At 42.9% G+C, this 21,876-nt stretch overlaps 1 protein-coding gene across 1 annotated transcript in view; it reads left to right on the top strand.

Moving 5' to 3' along the window:
• POLE3 (DNA polymerase epsilon 3, accessory subunit) overlaps positions 1-21,587 on the top strand; it is a 68,595-nt gene extending 47,008 nt beyond the window's left edge. Inside the window, exon 5 of the mRNA XM_078642193.1 lies at positions 20,062-21,587. Within this exon, the coding sequence (XP_078498319.1) occupies positions 20,062-20,231 (170 nt within the window). The 3' untranslated portion in view covers positions 20,232-21,587. The remainder of the gene's footprint in view (positions 1-20,061) is intronic.
• The last annotated feature ends 289 nt before the right edge of the window (positions 21,588-21,876 follow it).

The raw sequence follows: 21,876 nt of genomic DNA, 5'->3' as shown, positions 1-21,876 counted from the left end.
TGGTTGTCTCTCTAAAATCACATAAATATGATGATATTGGAGCATGTCTAGGTGCAAGTCAAAATGAGGAGGATGTGTAGGGAGTTTAGGCACAAGCCAAGTGCTGAAAGAAAAATGAAGGTATCGGGTAAACATAGGGTTAACAAGAATAAGGATATTTGCTACAGATATGGCCACTGAATGTACAGCACAAGACAACACCAAAAAACATGGTGTTGTAGACAAAGTGTGCAGCCTACAGGAGTGCACAGTTTATGTTGCATATCCTGTGCCCAATGGTTCAGGAAGTGGAACCAAATTTAACCACGGAAACTACATATATACATCTATTGGAGGGCAGTTCTAACGCACAAGCCGTTACTGAACCTGTTCATGTATATTGAACTGAGCAGATGAGCTGTGTGTGGAGAATGTTTTCCAGTATCTCTCCTCCTTTGGGAGCTGCTGAAGAGAAGAATGTTTGTAACCAGATGCAAATTGCTGCCTGCTTGGCTCCATTCTGGAACCTCAGTGTCACTTAAGAGATCCACCATTGCATAGGATCTACAGAACTTTTTACAAGAGTTAAAATCTCATCTTAAAAAGAAATCTATTTTTTATATTTTTTAATGAACTTCGTTTGTATGTTCTTTAAAAGAGAAGCCAGTTCAGATAATGAAAAAAGTTGTGGTGGTATTAGTTTATTGGTTCCACAAACAGTGATCATTTTTAGGTCTCTCACTGGTGTGTAGTTGAAAGACCTATTCAGTACAATACCAGTACTTAAATTTGGCTTTGGCCAACTCATTACTCATCATTTGGTTGACTTTATTGGTAATCTCGTTTTCTGTACTTTTTCATCTCATATTTGTACCTCCACTGAAGCACAGCTTCTTTGGCATCCTTTTTGATGGGATGACTGGTATTCTCCCATTGCTTATGTAAAATAACTATTTTTTTCTTTTGCTTTCATCACTCCACTGGAGTGCATGTGTTTTTATTTTCTCTCTCCTGCTGACCTGTACATAAAAGCAATGCTTCCAAATAGGACTACATAAGTGATTGTCTGACACTACTGAACATGTCACACACCTCCAAGGAAGGGAGTAGCTCTTAATAACAAATTGTTATAATTGATTGTTTTTCCCCATGCTGAGAAAGCTTAGCCAGACATGAAGGAGTTTGTTTATTGTATTTCTAGTAGCAAACTATAAAGCAACATGCACTCCATCTCGCAATGGGTTGTATAATGGCAGCTGGACCAGCCCTGCTAGTTCCATAGTGGTGAAAGTGCTGCATAACATTTCTGATCTTTTTAGTCATTTAAAGGTGCAACTTGTAACACTATTTTGCAACCAGTGCCTGGGGTAAACTCGGCGTTAGAAGTTAGGTTCTGAAAGAAAGGGGACAATGATTCTTTGGCTAACGGAGAAAGCACACATTTGTTTGAGAAGGACAAGGGGGTTATTCTCCAAACCACCCTGTTCATGCTAAAAATCATATAAGGCGCTTAGGGCTTAGATTAAGCACACTCAAACTCCAGGAATTTCCTGAGGTGATTGCATGGAAGAATCGTTCTATTATTGTGCATCTAGTTAAGGGCGAACCCTGTATTAGGGAAACCAAGATAAAGAAAAAGACAAGACTCCTATTGGCAAGGCAAAAGCAGGTTTACATTTGAGGCAGAGAGAGTAGCTATCTCCACAAAGGTGAACAGCTGGTCTCAAATGACTGCTCGCAGGTAGCCACCTAACTGTCGTACAAACAATGTCTTACAAAAGGTCAAATAATAGGTCACTCAATTGCATATTTGTACAAAAACATCACATTACCTTTGTCTTTAAACTCCTGGCCTTTCCCTCTACACATTCTTTATTGTAATTTTAACAATGCCTAAACCATTTATTTGCTTATTTAGTGTGTGTGTAATTTTATTCTGCTCCAAAGACTTATCAGATTCTGTGTACCCTTGGCAACTATATCTCTTGCTCCTATTCTTCCATCATGTTTTCAATTTACTGAGAGAACAGATAACGTAGTTGTTGTGTTGTGACCATAAATTCCTTTCTTAGTGAACTCTTCACCTGTCTTGCATCACTTTGGGACTTGGACCTGCGCTGCTCTTTTACCACGTATAACTCTGTGACACTCTCTACTGATGTCTGCGGTAACGCACCTTCTTCACATTTAGTTTCCTCTCCAACATTCCCCCCTCCTGTTGATATTTCAACTACTAGATCTAATCCTGCATCTGTACTTGGCCCTAGATGATATGTATTACGCCCTAAGCATCTACTACTTGTGTATCCCTCCCACTTTTGTACTGATCCTTCTGCAACATGCTAAAATTAATTACATGCCACAACATAACAGTGCCACAAGAGCTGGCAACAAAACTTTTAATATTCCTGACATCCAGGATGGTAGTAAAACAAACCACCTGCTAAGCTAATTATTGGGGGCACCTCCTTTATCTGCTATTGTCTTCTGTAGATTATGCAAAGTTTGTTTAGCGTCTGACAAAGTTCCATTGTTCGCATCATTCACTGGGACATAAGTACAACAAGCAGTTCCCATCTGGGTGCATACCCCTCCTTCCATAGCGGTCATAAGGTCAAGTACATAACTTAGCTGCATAATCATCATTCTCATGGCACGCAGCTCCTCCTTTATCATATTACATCCATCTTTTGTGGTATTAATGGTTTTAAGAAGTTCCCATCTAGTTATTTGTAGCCATCGAGCAGTTACCTTTTCCTGGACAAATGGTAGAATACTACCAAAGAACAACTGAGCATCATTAACCAACCTGTACTCCTGGTGAACATCAAACCAAGTGCTAGTGCCATAATATTCTGCAGCTCTTCTCCTCCGGTGATGATGTATTAAAGTTGTTGGAGGGCTAATGGGGTGTTTTTGTAGCACTGACAGATTTACTCCCAGAATTACCACACAGGAGTGTGCAAGTTTACCAATGTGCAGAGGCCATTCCAGTCTTTGGTGGTAACTGAGCTTAAGTAGTTCTTCACACTGACAACAATAGTCCATGAGGCTGGAGGTGCCCCCCTGCATGTTGTTGTTATCTATTGTGGCAATGCAGTTAGCATTATAGCCTACATAAACTGTGCCGTTTCCTCTGAATCATAAAGAAGCAGACGTTATTCTCAAAACTGTCTGAGGACTTGCTGTACTATATCCGTCCTAGTGTATGGCACAACATTATCATCCCATATATGTGCACACTTTTTTTACTGCATCCTGACTAATATCGGTACCACTCCATAAAGATGTGGCCCTACAAGAGAATTCAGTATCGGAAATCCATTGATCATGGCATAAACTGATCCAGTAACTCTAAACCCTGTCCTATGAACACAGTCTGGGTGTAAAGGATTTACTAAATAACTAAGACCACTTGTATTCATTCTGCAGTGTTAGGATGGCTTGTTTTCTTCGTTCGTGCTGTCTCATCGTTAATGTCCTGCCTGCAAGGATATATAAAACATCTGCTAAATAGTCATATCATATTTTGTAACATTAACTAGAAATTGTAGTACCTGAACGTGTTGGCTGCATTTGGGCCTTAATCCTACACAAGTAGAAATGTACTTCTTTAGTTGAGTGTAACCTAATTAAATCCTGTGGCATTAAGAATTAATGAGCACACAAAAAAAAATTCATTAGTACTTTCTGATCCTATGTCTGACATGTGTTGATACCATATATCATCTAACAGCCTAGTGTGAATACTATGAGACTCATTGGTATGAGTGGACAGTTCTCTTAACAGGTGTGTGATATTAGAACTAAAATATACATCTCTATAAAGAAGCATTAGTAGAAATGGTATCATCAAGACACAAAAGGAAAGATATATACATAACTTTTGTTTCGCTTGTTCAAAAAATTGCCAAAAGGCGGAGGGGGGTATTTTTACGGTCACAATCTTCTCCCCTCCCCTTTGTTCCATTTCCATCACTGGCAGTACTTGGCGTGCTGCAGGATTCATCCGATAAGTGGATCCATAGCTTCTTGCCATCTACCTTGAGGTCAGTGGGGCTGGCCACCGTCACGGTAAATAACCGTCAAAATTAGGGTCTTTCCATTTTCGGACAAAATTCCTTATGTACACCTAGTCTCCTGTGTGTACAATTTGGAGGTCGACCACAGCGGTGACGCGCTTTTAATTTGATTACCTGTTTAGAAATGAACTTCAAAGCTTTTGTTAGTTCAGAGAGATAGACATACATTTCATCATTCAAAGTTTCAGCTGTACTTTCTCCCTAAACCTTACTTCTAGTGGCAGGTATTTGCATATTCATTAGTCTCCCTGTCGCTATCTGATGGGGTCTCAGGTGATGATCCGAACTAGGCGTGTTTCAAAGGGAGAGTAGTGCTAATGGTAACGAGTACAACCCCTTTTATGCAACGTGGCGCATAGCTTGTTGATCTTATACTTCAGTGAGCTGTTTAGGCGCTCAACAATGCCATTAATCTGGGGATGATAAACAGAAGATAGTTTATGCTTTGTCCTAACATTGTTGTGAGATGTGTGAAAATTGCATTAACATAGTGCATGCCATTAGCAGATCTTATCCCTTCTGGAATTCCCCAGCGGGGAATCGCCTCACCGATCAGATACGTAGCTGCTGACTTAGCATCACAGTGGATGCACAGCCCTGCTTCAACCCATTGAGAAAAAGGACAAACTACAACTATGATATCCACAAAATCAAGATGGATGGCATTAAAAGGACATTTGGTCATGTTAGGGTAGAATATATCATCTTCAATGTGGGATTTGGTGATAATTGTTGACAAACAGTACAATTATGAAGGTACATGGTAAGTATATCCTGCAAGTTGGGAACAAACCAATCTTGTTGTATTTTCATAGACAAATGATCTGTTGAGATGTAGGCGGGTAAATGCAATTGATCAAGAGCTATCATAAGTAAAGCCTGAGGCATCACTGGTTTACCTGTAGATATTTGTCTATAGGTTAAATTGTCCCCTGGCTGAGAGCATCCTTCAGTCTCCTATAACTGTTTCTCATGCAATGGAGCAGCTTCCTGTAATTCTTGAAGTTGTAAATGTGCAGTCTCAGCATAATCAAGTGTAACATTATCTGTGGTGGCGTTTGATTTAGACGGTGAGGCCGCCTGGGCCACTAAAACACGGACATGTTGTGAACCTAATGGCGCAGACAGGGGTGTGCGTCTAGTTGCGTCTCTAGCTGCCCAATCTGCTAATGCATTGCCCGGTGTCACAAAATACTGTCTATTAGTATGTGCCACACATTTCATAACTGCCACTGGTAAAGCAAGTGCCTTTATCAAGCCTCTAAGACATTCCTATGCATAACAGGACACCCGTTAGACTCGAAGCCTCTCCCGCTCCATCTCATAATGCTAGAATGTAAATTGGTAGTTACATAAGCTGAATCTGAATATATTGTGATGACTTTTCCTTATTTAAGCGCCACTTTCAGTTCTGCTGCTTGTGCGGAATAATGTGCTGGTAGTGTTAACTGCTCTACTATGAGGATTCTGTCTGAAGAATCATGGTTTTGTACCCTGACTACTGCTGCTCCTGTATCTTACTCTTGTGTCCTTGTCAATAGTAGAGGAACTATCAACAAAATAGACCATGCTACCTGGAATAGGATCCTTTTTTGCTGGACTAGATTCATAAGGAGTATATGTGGCACAGTTATGTGCATCATCCTCCAAGTCTAATATAGGATGGGCAAAAAATGTTGCAGGATTCACCATATGACACTTAACAAACTTCAAGGATGGTAGTGATAGTATTACTTCATATCCTGATACTCTCCTTGTAGTTAAAGTAGTCTTAGCCTTCCGAATGATAGCAAATACTGCTTGTTCCGCATAGAGAGTCAAAGGTCACCCCCATGACAGTGGGGGTGCTCTTCTGTACTGGAAAAGCTGCAGTGGTGGGAGCTTGCTCACAAGGATAATATCCTCTCATCACTGAATCCAACTGTTCAATAAAGTATGCAATGCGTTTGTGTCATAAGGGATATTTTTGAATAAGGACAACTGTCATCACTTGACCATTGTAATCCCAAAAGAAATTCAACTCCTTGGTGTAATCAGGAGTCCTCAAAACTGGGGCCTTTATCTCGGTCTTCAATTTTTGGAAAGTTTCCCTCATTTCTGGTGTCCACATTATCTTATCGTTTATTTTCAGCCTTTTTAATAGAAGCTTGCAAAGGGGCTATTAAGTACTGGAATCAAAGTTTCATTGTCTCGCATAGTTACAGAGGCGAAAAAGCGTCTCCATTCCCTTAGCAGTTTCTGGCTCAGTCATTTGACGTATGGATGCTGCTATTTCAGGAGGTACTTGTCGACCAGAGGCTGACGAGAACTGTCCTAAGTAACATAACATAGCAAGTGTATTTGTAAAGTGCACGATTACCCACAGGTGTCTTGGCGCTGAATAACAGATGTTTATTGTCACCCAACTCAATGGTACTCATTTGATCGACCTCAGATGGATGAAAGACCGAGTGGACCCGCCGGGATTTGAACCTGTGACCATGAGGTCGAATACAGGCCCCTGCTGTGGACGCATTAGTCCACTGAGCCACCAGTCCAGGCATAAGTAATGTAGTAGTAGTAAGTATACTTGTAAAGCGCACTGTTACCCAATCTCGGGGTGTCCTGGCGCTGTATACCGCTGGGGAACCCGTCCTGGCTTTCCCTGTGAGATGGTCCCTCCTGGGCACCCCCAAGGTGAAGCCAGGCATCCCCGGCGTTGATGGGGCTGTTGTGGAGATTAAGCAAGCTGTTGCCCAGAGTTGCAGAGTGGGACCCATGGTTAGCGTAGGCACCTCGGCGAGAATTATCGAGTCCGTGGACATTGACCCAAGACCCTGCCGCGTCAGGAATTGAACGCTGGTCCCGGGCCGACCTCTGCTTCATGGTCTACCGCTTCTAACCAGTGAGCCACACTTCTCCACAGTAATGCACCTCCTCCTGACAATACGGAACGTTTTCTTTCTCTACCTTTTATCCACTCTGTGTGAGAGTAACAAAAGAGAGAGAGTCTCTTTTCTACACTGTTGTTCTGTAGGACAGCAAATTAATAGGTCATCGACAGACTGCAACAACGTACTGTCACACTGAAAATTTGACAGGTCATTTTTCACCACTCTGTTGAAAATGCTAGGGGACTCGCAATACCCTTGAGGCAATGAGAATACAAATAGTGACTCCTGTGGTAAGAGAACACTGTCAAATAATGACTGTCTGGATGGAGAGGGATGCTTAAAAAAGCATTCTTAAGATCTATGACCGTGAAAGATTTCGCATACTTAGGAATATTTGTCAAAATAATGGAAGGATCGGGAACAGTTGGAAATTCTGATAACACTATATTGTTCAGGAGGCACAAGTCTTGAACTATAAATATTACCCTTAAATAGGCGTATTACAAGGAGACTCTCCAGGGTAAATTACTCTTTGATCGATCAACACCTGTATTGGGTTGATGCTCTCATCTGCTTCTTTGGAAAGAAGATACTAACTCGCCCTAGGTAGGATAGCACTTTCCTTCAATGTTATTTTGAATGTAGTAGTAGTACGAATAACACCTACATCCTGGGGAACCTTAGTCCACAAGGTGTCAGGGACTTGGGAAAGATCTGCCTCCCTAACAGAGTCAAAAGCTCTACCTGGTGTGGGCGGCCTTACTTTCAATGCTGTTCTCAACGGTATGTTGTCCTGTAAGGCTATAAACTTTCCTTAGAATCATCATCAAATAGTTGATCGTCCAGTATTTCGTTATCCATTTTTCCTTGCTCAATGAATATAACATATGCCCATAAGACATGGTTGTGATCCCAGTCTATCAGCGCTCCATACGTTGGTATTGTCTCTAAAGCCTATATTTGTAGTATCAAGTCATTGTCAGTTACCCAAGAATCTTGCCCTTGTTGCCAGAAAAGGAACTATTTGGGTAACTGGAACCCCCTTCCCAGTAACTAATGTTTCTGCTATAATTGTGTATACATCTGTGGTAAATGCTTCTATATCAGCGGGTTGAGCTCTGATTTGATCTCAAGTAGAAGAATCTACTGTTAATTACTGCTTGGTAACTCTGATGTGGCGGCATTTATTGTACTTGAAGCATTCCTGGTTACTGCACATTTTGTATTGTTGTCTGAGGTACATATATTATTTGCAGGTTTGACTGTGGCTGCACTACTGTATTCCATGGCTGATTGTAAATCCCTGTCCTTCCATTTTGTTCATCCCATATCTTTATCTTTAATTACATTTCCATATCTGTGACAATAATGACTTGTTTGATCCATCCTCTGGGGACCTATCCTGGCCCTTGCTATAACTTCTTGTCCTCCTGTGCTGCTTCCTTGTGTCCTTACACTATGCTGTTGTGGGTACTGTTGTCGGGCGGTCCCTGGGACCTTCCATAGACATTGTCATCTGAGTGGTGGCTGGCACTACTGCCCTTTCCACTGCTGCTTTCTTTGTCAACTTTTGCTGCACTAACTTGGCTGATGGTTTCTCGGTCACCTCCTGCTTGTTCCTCTCTTCCTCCTGTTTCGTTTTACAAATATTTATCATATGTGCTTGTTTCTCTGTCCAGGGTTTGGCTTGCAATGCTACTATGTTTTCTAGATTATCCTGTACATTAGAGGGTAAACCCTTCTTCCTCACGTTATTAAACACCAGAGTTCCTAGTGTTACTTGCCAATCCTGACCTACTTCTTTAGTCCATTTTTCATTCACCTTGTTAAGAAACTGAGCTGGGTCCTCATTCGGTTGCATTGATTGAGCCTTGAGGGACCTGAAGTCTGTCCTGTCAGGATACCTCTACCGGTCCCAGACTACTGTCTGGACTAAGTCGAATGGAGAACTATCATACCTAGTCTCAGTAAAGGTGACATTTCTCACTCCAGAGAGCAAAGTATGCCCTTTGTTCCCTACTGCCAGGGTGATGCCTGTAGTTTGCTTCACAAAGGACTGTATCCATTTCCCTGCTCCCTCTGTAAGCGGTGGTAACAATTTTTTAAGATTCTACTTCTCCATTTGCAGTTAAGGAATATAAGGTGCCCGAAGTCCCTTATTTATTGGGGGTATCTGGTGTGCAGGAGTAGAAGAATGTTGGTAGTTGTGCTGCCTGGCATGTTTTTGCCACACGGGCAAACATTTCAGAATTCAGGGATAATACCAGTCTGGATCTCCCTCATCATAAAAAATGGAATCCTCACATTTGCCGTTTCATGTGGATCAAAGACCCTTCCCATGGACTCATCTGTGCGGCTAAACCTTTCGTCCACCCTGCTAAATTATCCACATAGGGTACAACACTGTAAAAACTATTTTCCCCTTTGGTGTTTGTCTGACTAGGGGTGAGATCAGTGCCACGCAGAATTGACTAAACACTCATCTGCTGCATTGGTCTGTCATGTAGTGTCAATCCTCCTATAGATTCACAAGAACCCATCCTGGCCCTGAAACTGCAACCACTCAAGCTCTGTTGCTCAGGGTCTCCTAGTTCTCGAACATTTCCTGCTCTCCTTCTCTAGTGTTGGTGCAATGCTGCAATTCCATTGCTCCCTTTGTATGATCAAAATTGATAAAGGGCCTTTCTTGAGTGCTAGTGTCATAAGTAGGGTGACTTTACTCTGTTTGCCATTCACCCAAAACTGCCCTGAATCTGTCCTGACAAATGATCACAATATCCTTCTCTCATTGCCTGCTTCGCTTCTCTTCTATCCTCACTTCATGATAACCATTCCTGAACACTCTTGCGCTCCCCTTCTCCTAAGCTAGTAAATTATCTTGAGCCCTCCTAAAATCCTCATCTTTCTTGACACCATACTAGCCCTGTCTACAGGGCCATCTAGTATCATCTGCATCTCTTCGTTGTGGGGTAGATATTCACTCCTTTACTACCATTCCTGTTATATCTCTCATCTGTAACAAGTACAGTGTTGATAATAAACAAGCGACTGATCGGCACTATATCCTGGGCCCTGCTCTTCGACTCTACCTTCCTGTGGAGAGGCTGGATCTAAATGTAGTGTAAATTGTGCTTCTAATTGTCCTGGGAACTGTCACCCATCCTTACGTTTTGTGTGGGAGTACTCGTGTGTCATGGTTTTGACATCTGTGTGGCAACATTAGGGGATCCCTTTGGCGATTGTGAAGTGGTCTCAACCTCCGGTTTCACAAATCCCACTGCGGCTTCCTGTAACTGCACCAATAAATAAATGCCAGGTACCTTGGAGGAAGTGTTCCTGGAATCATTTGGAGGTGGGAAAGCAGACAAATGAATAGATGTCTCAGCATTGTCCTCAGATTTTTCATAGAAGACTCGTCATAAGGCTAAGGTGGCTTCTCGCTTCTGTAATCCAACTCCAGTTTATTTACTCTTAAGATGTATAACAATGTGTTCCAATATTTTGTCATCAAATGTTCTTTCCTTTGACCAGGGATACGTGTATTTCTGAGTGGCTTTAAACCATTCCATACAATATTTTTGTTGCCTTTTCTGATCACCTGGAAAGGTCTTTTGCTTATGTTCAAAGGGAGTCCCCGAATTCCCCACTATTCCTAGCAGTTTTATAATTTAATCTTTTATCTTTCTACTCAATAGTTATTCTTTTAATTTCTTACACTAGTCCTTACAAATAAAAATATGTCAATTTGTCTTTTCAGTCATATATTAAACATTATACATCACAACCACATTATACAATATCACCACTCTGGCCACATTTCTATTTACATGCACGCACACCCACATTCATCATCGTCATGTTAAACAATATAGTGCCATATGTATCAAAAAAGAGTTTTGCGATTCTCAAATTGCGATTTTTAGCGAATTGCAATTAGAGAATCGCAAAATGCAATGTTCGAGGCATGTGGGCTGCTGAATTCATATCTGTGCATAGATCGCCGCCTAGTGTTGGGTCCGGATGATTGCACATTGTTGTCCTGGAAGAGTCTTCGAAGTATCACGAGATAGGTGGCTCCTCCCTCGGACTACAGTGCGCATGGGCATCCTCTCCATCCCCAGATTGTTTTTCTCCCCCATTGGGTTCGGATGTACTTTACTACTCTCCAAGTTCGGAATCAAGAAAAACTTTTCAAAAGGCCTTCGGATCCGTCGGTATTGTTCAGCGTTCGGTACCGATACACTTTTTGAACGTTTGCTGCACTACGGTCGTCGAATCGGGCCGTGAGGCCTTCTCGACACCACGTGGACCGACCGTCGATGGAACGAAGTCCATTCAAGTACTGCCCGCAGTGCAACTCGAAGTTCCCGCACACAGACAAACATCCAGTGTGCAACAAATGCCTATCTCCAGATCACATTGAAGATAGTTGCCTAGCCTGTGCCCAGTTCCGATCGAAAAAAACTATCCGGAATCGACGGGCGGCGAGGCAAGAAATGCAAGGTCGGCGCCAGCACCCGAGAACATCTTCAACGATGACGGAGATCTAGCAAGCGCCGAGGACTCGGATCAAGACGAACAACAATACTCGGAGCACAACTCTGAATATTACCTCGAGGAAGGAGAACTAATCGTCGATCTCGAGGAATATGATCAAAACTTCGTAGCGGTCGAAGACGACTCCGATGACGGCGAGGGGCGAACCGTGAGACCGCCCCATATAGACACTACACCAATATCAGAGACTCAGGTCGAGGCATCGCCAGCAGGCCTTAGCCGAGATCAACAAACTCGTTCTACAGCCCCGCCATACCGCCCAGCTAAGAACACACAAAAAGAGCCCTCTGAGACACGATATACCACCCCGGTTCAATCGAAACCGAAACTCGTCGACAATACTGTCTTCGGACCGAATTACGTCGAACCGAAGGTGACTAAGCCGAAGGGCGTCGACCCGAAGGCCACAGTACCGATACAACCTTCGAAGCCAAAGAACATCGAGTCGACATCGAAGACCAAAGCTGTCGAGTCGACGTCGAAGCCGAAAGCCATCGAGTCAACCTCGAGGCCAAAACACGTCGAAACGACACAAAAACAAAAGCACTTCGAGTCGACCCCCAGGAAGCACGTCGAATCGAGCAAACCAGCCTCAGGTATCGACAAGGGTAAAAAACGGTCGATGAAAGCACAAGGCCTGCGCCCAAGACTACCGTCGACCCGAAACCGAAGGTGGACCAAAGTAAATAGGTCGAGCCAAAGCCCATCGAGCCGAAAAAGGGCATCGATCCAAAAACACCTAAGGACACTGTCGAACCGACAAAACCGCTCGGTCCGAAAAAGGTGGTGAAGCCAGCCAAAGACGTTCAACCAACAAAACCTGTCGAAAAACATCATAAACCTGTACAACCACCAAAAGCGGTCGAAACAGCAAAAGGCATCGACCCGAAAAAAAGACAAACCAAAGGCTACAGCACCAAAACCAAGGACTGTGGAAGAGGAACTTATTCATCCAGATCCCTCCACAGAAGACCAGTCAAAACTGTATATTGACCCAAACACTGGTAAAGTGACTGTGTACACCAAAAAGAAAAGACCTCTGCCAAATGAAGACTTTTCTACAATTCCCCTAAAGAAAAAGAGAGACTGTGCTACCTCTCCTATATTCTTTGAACCTATCAGTCCAGCTATGCCTCATACCCCATATGCCCCAGCCTCATCTGCACGCTCGGACTACAACCCAGACGAAGATCAGGACGCAGATGTAGGGTTTGGTTATCCACAAAACCCACTTGCAGACCCTCACTCACAGGCATGGGGTGGGGGAGGGGAACCAGACACTGAGGGGATTCTGCCCATTACAGACCCTGCAGTATACCCAACTAAGCCTTCACCCACAAAAGACACGGTAGCCTTTAATTCACTACTGGATAGAGCAGCAACCTACCATAATGTAGATATGCACTCTGATGCTGTTGAGGAAGACTTCCTCTTTGATACATTAACATCTGAGAGACATGTTAAAACACTTCCAATGCTAAAAGGCGTATTAAAACACACAAGTGACATTTTTAAGGACACTGCTAGAGCAAGGGTCATACACCCTAGAATTGAAAAGAAGTATAGGGCTGCTCCTATAGACCCTACATATATCAAGGGGCAGCTACCCCTAGACTCCCTAGTGGTATCCAACGCACGTAAGCGTGCCAATTCCCAGACTACTGGAGAGGCTGCTCCTCCAGACAAGGAGTCAAAAATCTTTGAGGCATCAGGCAAGAGAGTAGCAGCTCAAGCAGTAAACTCATGGAGAATAGCCAACACACAGGCCTTGCTGGCCAGATATGACAGGGCGCACTACGACAGCTTGGAAGACATTCTCCAACACTTACCTGATCCTTACAAACAGCAGGCAGATGAACTCATACAAGAAGGAAAGCTCATCACCAATGCCTCAATTAAATGTGCCCTAGACGCGGCAGACACAGCTGCCAGATCCATCAATACAAGCGTGCTGCTCCGGCGCCACGCATGGCTTCGCATATCGGGCTTTAAAAATGAAGTCCAATCCACGATCCTTAATCAGCCCATCAACCCAGACTTTTTGTTTGGTCCAGCAGTTGACTCAATTCTGGACAAAATGAAAAAAGATGCTGAAACTGCGAAGTCTATGGGAGCTCTCCAGTCCCAACAACACCGGGGCTCCTTTCGTCGCTCCAATTATAGAGGAGGAGCGCGTAATAATACATCACAGCAATCCTCCAACTACAAGAGTAACACACAATCCACATACAACAAAAACACCAACAGGGGTGGATACAGAGGAAACAACACCAAGGGAAGAGGTCGTGGAGGCAATGCAAATAGATCCTCCACTAACACCAAGCAGTGACTTCTTACCACTACCCCCAGACCACATAACACCAGTCGGGGGAAGAATACAACACTTTCTGCCAGTCTGGTTAAATATCACAACAGACAAGTGGGTCAGGCAAATTATCTAACATGGCTATTGCCTTGAACTCACCTCACCTCCACCCAACATACCACCCGTGCACCGTCCAATGTCACAGGAACATATAACGCTACTACAGCAAGAGGTCATCAGTATGCTGCAAAAGGGGGCTATAGAACCAGTCCCACTACAACATCAGGGAACAGGAGTATACTCTCTATACATCCTTATTCCAAAAAAGGACGGGTCTCTCAGGCCCCTCAACCTGTACATTTTGTCGGAGCATTTCCAGATGCTCACTCTCCAGCAAGTCTTACCATTGCTTCGCCAGGGAGACTTCTTAGCAACCTTAGACCTCAAGGACGCATACTTTCATATACCAATACACCCAGCTCACAGAAAGTATTTAAGGTTCACCATTCAGGGACAACACTACCAGTTCAAAGTCCTACCATTTGGTGTCACAACAGCTCCAATAGTGCTCAACAAATGTCTAGCTACAGTGGCAGCACATCTCAGACGGCAACACATCCATGTGTACCCCTATCTCGACGATTGGCTAATACACGCGCCAACAGCTAAGCAATGTGCCAACCACATGTCAAAGACCATACATCTCCTGCACAGTTTAGGATTCTCACTAAACTACCCAAAATCACATCTACAACCCTCCCACGTCCAACAATACCTGGGAGCAACAATAGATACGCTGGCAGCAAAAGCATATCCCAACACAGCACGGATCAAGGGAATGCAAACGTTGATACAAAAATTCAGACCCAAACACTCACTACCAGCTCAAGTGTTTATGCAGCTAATAGGCATGATGGCCTCGTGCATATTCATAGTCCCTCATGCCAGGATACATATGCGTCCGCTCCAACAATGCCTAGCAAGGCAGTGGAACCAGGCTCATGGGCAATTAAAGGACCTAGTGTTGGTGACCAGTCGGGCATACAACTCTCTGCATTGGTGGAATCCCCAAAACCTTTGCAAGGGACGACTGTTCCAAGAGCCTGTCCCACAAGTAGCGTTAACTGCGGACGCATCCCTGATAGGATGGGGAGCCCATGTCCTACACTACACAGTACAGGGACACTGGACTGTACAGCAAAAGAAAATGCATATCAACCTTCTGGAGTTGATGGCAGTCTTTCTAGCCCTGAAAGCTTTCAAAACACACTTGTGCAACAAGGCTGTGTTGATCCGGCCGGACAACATGACAGCTATGTATTACATTCAAAAACAAGGAGGGACACACTCACCACAGCTGTCGCACCTAGCTCAAGCAATGTGGAAATGGGCCATTCAGAGGAACATGTTTCTCATGGCAGAACACCTCCCAGGCAAGGACAATCAGGTAGCCGACCTGCTCAGCAGGCACAGCCAACAGATACACCAATGGGAAATTCACCCCAAAGTGCTCCAACCATTCTTCCGGAAGTAGGGACACCCGGAAATAGATCTGTTTGCCACAAGCGAAAACGCAAAATGCCAGTACTTTTCCGCCAGGTTCCCACATCCGCAATCGCAGGGCAATGCAATATGGATGAACTGGTCAGGCAAATTTGCGTACGCTTTTCCCCCAGCTCCAATAATACCGCTAGTGGCACGCAAAATGCGCCAACATTCTCTGACACTAATCCTGGTTGCTCCCACATGGGCGAGGCAACCATGGTACACAACGGTCCTAGAACTGCCAGTGGTGCCTAATCAAAGACTGCAACTCACACCCAGTCTTGTAACTCAGAACCATGGCGAAATCCAACACCCAGACCCGCAACAGCTGAACCTAGCGATCTGGCTCCTGAAATCCTAGAGTTTGGATACCTCAACTTGCCTCCAGACTGCATGAATATTATCAAAGAGGCAAGAAAACCTACTACCAGAGCATGTTATGCATCAAAGTGGAAACGTTTCGTCATTTACTGTAATAACAATGACATTAACCCACTTGATGCTTCCACTCAAAACATCATTTGCTATCTCTTGCACCTACAATGTTGCAATTTAGCCTATTCATCCATCAGGATACATTTAGCTGTGTTAGCAGCATATCTGAAAAACAGGCAACACCTTTCACTATTCAGGGTGCCAGCAATTAAAGCGTTTATGGAAGGACTTAAACGCGTCATTCCTCCAAGCACCCACCTTCACCAGCCTGGAATCTAAAAGTTGTTTTAACCAGACTTATGGGACCACCTTTTGAACCACTACACTCATGCGAACTACAGTTTCTTACTTGGAAGGTGGCTTTCCTTATTGCCATTACTTCGCTTCGAAGAGTTAGCGAGCTGCAAGCCCTAACTATTCAAGAGCCATTCATTCAAGTACATGCAAATAGAGTAGTTCTCAGAACAAACCCTAAATTCATGCCAAAGGTGGTATCCCATTTCCATATAAATCAAACTATAGAACTGCCAGTGTTCTTTCAGAACCCACAGACAGTAGCTGAAAGGGCCTTGCATACTCTAGATGTAAAAAGAGCTCTGCTATACTATATAGATAGAACTAAGGCATTTCGAAAAACAAAACGGTTGTTTGTTGCTTTCTCACCACAACACAAAGGCAACCCTATTTCAAAGTCAGGTATAGCCAGATGGATCGTTAAGTGCATTCAGATATGTTATTTAAAGTCAAAACGCACCTTAACAGTTCCCCCTAGGGCGCATTCCAAGCGCAAGCTAGGGGCATCCATGGCTTTCCTAGGAAATGTTCCTTTACACAAAATTTGCAGAGCAGCCACATGGTCAACCACACATACATTTACAAAACACTATTGTGTAGATGTACATTCAAAACCGCAAGCTTCTGTAGGCCAGGCTGTTCTCAAAACTCTCTTCCAGACTGCTGCAGCTGACACAGGTAGCCACCGCTAGGGGAGATACTGCTATACGTTCTATGCACAGATATGAATTCAGCAGCCCACATACCTCGAACGGAATATGCTACTTACCAGTATGCATCTGTTCTTGGCATGTAGGGCTGCTGACATTCATATCGCCCACCCACCTCCCCGGTGCCTGTCGCAGCTGTAGCATTCACTCTTTGCATGGCCATCTCTTACTGTACTATACTCCATCTCTGCCACAATGGCGAAAAACAATCTGGGGATGGAGAGGATGCCCATGCGCACTGTAGTCCGAGGGAGGAGCCACCTATCTCGTGATACTTCGAAGACTCTTCCAGGACAACAATGTGCAATCATCCGGACCCAACACTAGGCGGCGATCTATGCACAGCAGCCCTACATGCCAAGAACAGATGCATACTGGTAAGTAGCATATTCCATATGTAGGATTTGCAAAAGATTTTGCGAATCCTACATATTCCTTACTTGTGAATCGCAAATTGAGATTCGCAATTAAGGAATACCTTCCCATTCATTTCTATGGGCTAGGAGGTCCATAGGAATGAATGGGAAGACATTCTCAATTTGCGATTACCAATTAGAGAATCGCGAATTGAGAATGCAATTTCACGGTTGCAAGGGTACCAAAAGGATACCCTGTTACACCCCTGAAATATGTATGTGTGCACATTTTGCACACATACATGGCCTAAGGGCATGTATGTGCAACTTATGGCACTTTTAAAAAATCAAAAAATTGCTTCTTTTTTTTTTTTAAAGAGAATTGCAAATTACCACCAACTTGAAGTTGGTGGTCATTTGCAATTCCTTAAGGCCAAATAGCAAATTTCTGGTGCTTCCAGAATTGCATTTAAGGAATCGCAATTTGCAATTCCTTAATTGCATTCGCAAAATACGGAATTGTAAATTTTGCAATTCTCTATTTTGCAATGGATTTTTGGAATGATACATCCCAAAAGGCTTTTTCCAATTCGCAAACGGGCCGATTCTGAGAATCTGCCCGTTTGCAAACGGGAAAAAGGCTTGATTCATATGGCCTATAAATACTTAAACTACTTCTAAATGTTAATCAAGTAACTGGGCACTTCCCTGTGCGCTCGAGAGGATAACCCTCAAACCGTGCGTCTCATAGACCATGGAATGACTTCTGGATATTAGGTCCAGGACAGTAATTTGAGTGTTCAGGTCGTACTTAGAAGTAAAGGTTAGCGGCATCGGGCTTTCAGCCGTCCCTCTGTCAAAATATTGGAACACCTATTGTACTCCCAACTTCGAATCACCCACATTGACAACTTCCAACTTTATATTGGGATAAACACTCTTGACTATGCAGCACCTAAACTTAATATTGTGCACAAATACACCATCTAGCCTGCGATAACCTTATTTACATTATATTTATGTTTAACATTACCAAAGAGACCAGTCATGCAATATACAAAAACAGGGACCAGAGTCCACATTATCCTCACCTTAAAGACGGCAACTCCGTGTCCTACCCACCCTTGTACATAGGCAGCACTTGAGGCAACACAGTGTCTGCTTACCTCATCAAAGATGAACAATAATCTATGCAGCGGGGATAGGCGGTATTCCAGAAGCATAAGTCAGTTGAAGATAAATGGGACTTCTATCTGGCTCACCAACTGCTGCGGGGAAATGGAGATTAAAAAAAGACAAGAATCCTCTTGTCAAGGCAATTGCAGGTTTACTGCTGTGGCAGGGAGAGTAGCTATCTCCACACAGGTAAACAGTTGGTCTCAAATGGCTGCTTGCAGGTAGCCACTTAAATAGTCACACAAATAATGTCTTACAAAAGGTCCAATAATATGTTACTCAATTTTCTTTTTACAAAAAACATCACATCACCTATGTCTTTAAACGTCTGACATTTTCCTCTCCACATTCATTATAGTAATTCTAGCAATGCTTAACAAACCATTTATTAGCTTTTTTCGTGTGCTTGTGTGTTTTATTCGTCTTCTCCCAAGACTTCTTATCAGATTCTGTGTACCCTTTGCTAACTATCTCCTGTTCCTATTCAATCATGTTTTCAATATACTGAAAGAACAGAATACGTGCTTGTTGTACTGTGACCATAAATTCCTTTCGGCTTGCAAACACAGGGTTTCTTTGAACTAAGACCTTGCTGATCATGCACTCTATTATCTACTGAACTTATCACCTGCCTTGCATCACTTTAGGACTTGGGCCTGCACTGCTCTTTCACCACATATATCTCTTTGACGCTCTTCCCAGTAAGATTCCTGATGCAAGTTAAAAATGTTTAAACAAATCTATACGGAACCTCAACAGAGCTTTTCATAACATGAAAATGGTTCATAATTCTTTGTAAGTTTATGTAAAGGCATAACAGATACATCCGTCCACTTCAAAGTCCTAGTGGTACCACTGAGCAGTTCCCAAAATGTTGAGATTTTCTTGCTCTGCACGTCTCTTAAGCAATGGGGTGGTGTCCTCTTGTTTACTAATAGTTTGAGTTCTTCTTTTCAAGTTATTGACTCCATCTGGAAAGGTGGCACCCTTGTGAAGTGTAGTCATCTTTCAAACTTTCTTGAGAAACCCAAACTTTTAAACCAACCTATACAGTTAGCATTATGAACCTCTCAAAGTAGCAAGCCAAAAGGTGATGCACCTTCTCAGGCATGTTTGCAAAAGAAGTTTGAGTACCCCTGACCTGATTACACAAACTCTTCGGACTTGGGATCATCCACTTCTCTGGTGGCTTTGCATCTTTGATTTGTGGCTTTGAGATGTTATCCTGGGGTTTATGCCTGGAAGCAGAAAAGAAATGGAATAATAATTTAGATTACCTTGGCATTCCAAGTTTCCAGTGCCTTTCGCAAGGCCAGCCCAAGAATCATAAAAGGGTACCACGGACTAGCAGTGAAAGCTCCAGTGCACTGAGTATATTGTATTATTAGGATGGATGAAGTAAGTGATGTAAAATTAAAGATGGCTGAGCAGTTGAGTGGGACCGATCATGTGCTCGGGCCTCCAATATATTTAAACTGCGTGTGCTCTTGATCCTTATCGTCACTGGATTGGATATTCAAGACAAAATAACCAGGCACGACTTACTAGAATATTTGTACATACACCGATGTATAAATTGTCACAAAATCAATGTAGAATAATCAGTAGACCAAAATGTAATAATTCAGAAATTCTTTTCATTAGAAAATCCTATTTTAAAAATATTTGCAAGTCCAGGTATATTTAAATAAGACCTGCTTGTCTTGTACTCTTCATGATGTTTCTTTCTCTTCTCTGTTCGTGTTTCAGTATACAGGCGAGGGCAGAAAGGGAAAAAAGATGCCACCGAGCAGAAGCGGAAAGACAAAGAAAAGAAGCCTGAGTCTGAAGAACAAGACAAGAGCCGGGAGGAAGAGGAGGAAGAAAGGATGGAGGAGGAAGAGCAGCACGAGGAAGAGGAGGAGGAAGTTGAAAATTGAAATTCTTGCTAGTACTACTTGCCTACAGATGGACAACATGATGGAGGATTAATTGCTGCTTCCCTCTTTTGGCTATTTGAGCAACACTTCAAAGTTTGAAACTTATAGTCTTTCTGTGGAGAAATGGAGTTCAAAAGTGTGGATATTGTTAGAAAACATTTCTGGAAAAATGGGAGCAAATATAGCACTGGAAAGAGAAGTATTTGTATCCCATTATGGGTGGATGAGACATTTGGTTAACATTTGCTTTTTTTGCCATGTATTGCCATTGTCCCAGGCCCTTCCAGGTATGTGTATTGCCACACTATTAAGAGGTGTCCCCAATGCTCGATGCCTCTCGTTCCAATCACTGACCTTAACCCATACCATGTCTTGAGTAGGTCAGTTCGTTTGTCCCAGTAATTGGTCTTTATAATTAGCCACTAGACCTTTCCATCCACTTCACCATAAAGAGTCAAATTATGCTATGATCTTTAGAATTGATCGTGAACAGCATCCCCTGATAATCCAGCTCTCTATACATTTAGGTCAGTATATCTTCTACAACTCCTACTTGGCCTTGCATTGATCACGGAGTCCAGATCCCCTGTCCACGGAGGTTGTTCTCAAGATTGCCCCCTTCTTCGGTGTTCATGAAACACATGAGTACAGTTTATCATAGTTTCTGGTCCAACACACGGTTTACTAAATTTTCCATTCACCAAACTTCAGTGAGTGGCTTCACAGTTTAGAGTAGGATGGAAAATTGTGTGAGTTTGTACCTGAATTGATGTGCAGTCTCTCCATATCCCTCTGGTATATCTTTTATTGTTGAGTTGTCTTGTGTAACTGAGTAGTGGATGTTGAGACATCTGGAAGCTTGCAATGCCTATGGTTGGTCTTATGAACACGTCAATGAATCGAGGCCAAAAATGGATCAAGGGCAAATGAATAAGAACAGTTGCAGGCTTATAAACTTTCCAAAGTATTTCCTCTTGAAAGCCGAGCTGTGCTCATATGGCCCATGAATATTGTGGTCATCATTATGTATTTGATCAGCTGTCATCTGCCAAACCTATGAAACGTATAAATGACATTTCAGAAATGTTCACTTTTAAATGCAGGTGTTTCTGCAATTTTTCTAAGCATTTTGCTTTATTGGTGTAATTGTAAATCCAATATCTATGTTGTATATCCTTTAAGTGAATATGTAAACTTGTGTAACCTGAGGTTTAAGATGTATTTTTGTAGATAATTTGCTTCTGTTGAAGCGTAAAGGGGTTGCATTAGACACATTTATGTGGCAATAGAACAGGGAACTGGTCAATTTCTATGATTCAGTTGATCTTCAATAAAATTATTCTTGAATTTAAATGAGATTTATTATAGCCAACTGTTATTTTTCTTGTGGCTATCTTTTCCATTCTAGCTCTTCTATCTTCTTGAATGGTTGTGAACGGTGTAGCACCAGCAGGACCCGTAATATATATTTAAAAAAAGCATGCCATCCCCTTAAGCCCTTTGAGCTATGTCAGTGTTTAGACCTTCATGCGCTGCCCTTGAGCATCCCAAACTGTTTCGGTTTTTCCATCTGTTGGCCATACACAGGAAAGGGCTTCTTCTGATGCTCCACATTTTTTTGAGCAGACCTCCACTTTGTGGGTTT

The sequence above is a fragment of the Lissotriton helveticus genome, chromosome 5_1 (genome assembly GCF_964261635.1).
Source record: "Lissotriton helveticus chromosome 5_1, aLisHel1.1, whole genome shotgun sequence".
NCBI classification, from domain to species: domain Eukaryota; kingdom Metazoa; phylum Chordata; class Amphibia; order Caudata; family Salamandridae; genus Lissotriton; species Lissotriton helveticus.
Note: the sequence above shows the minus strand (reverse complement) of the source record. Positions and strands in the feature narration are given on the sequence as shown.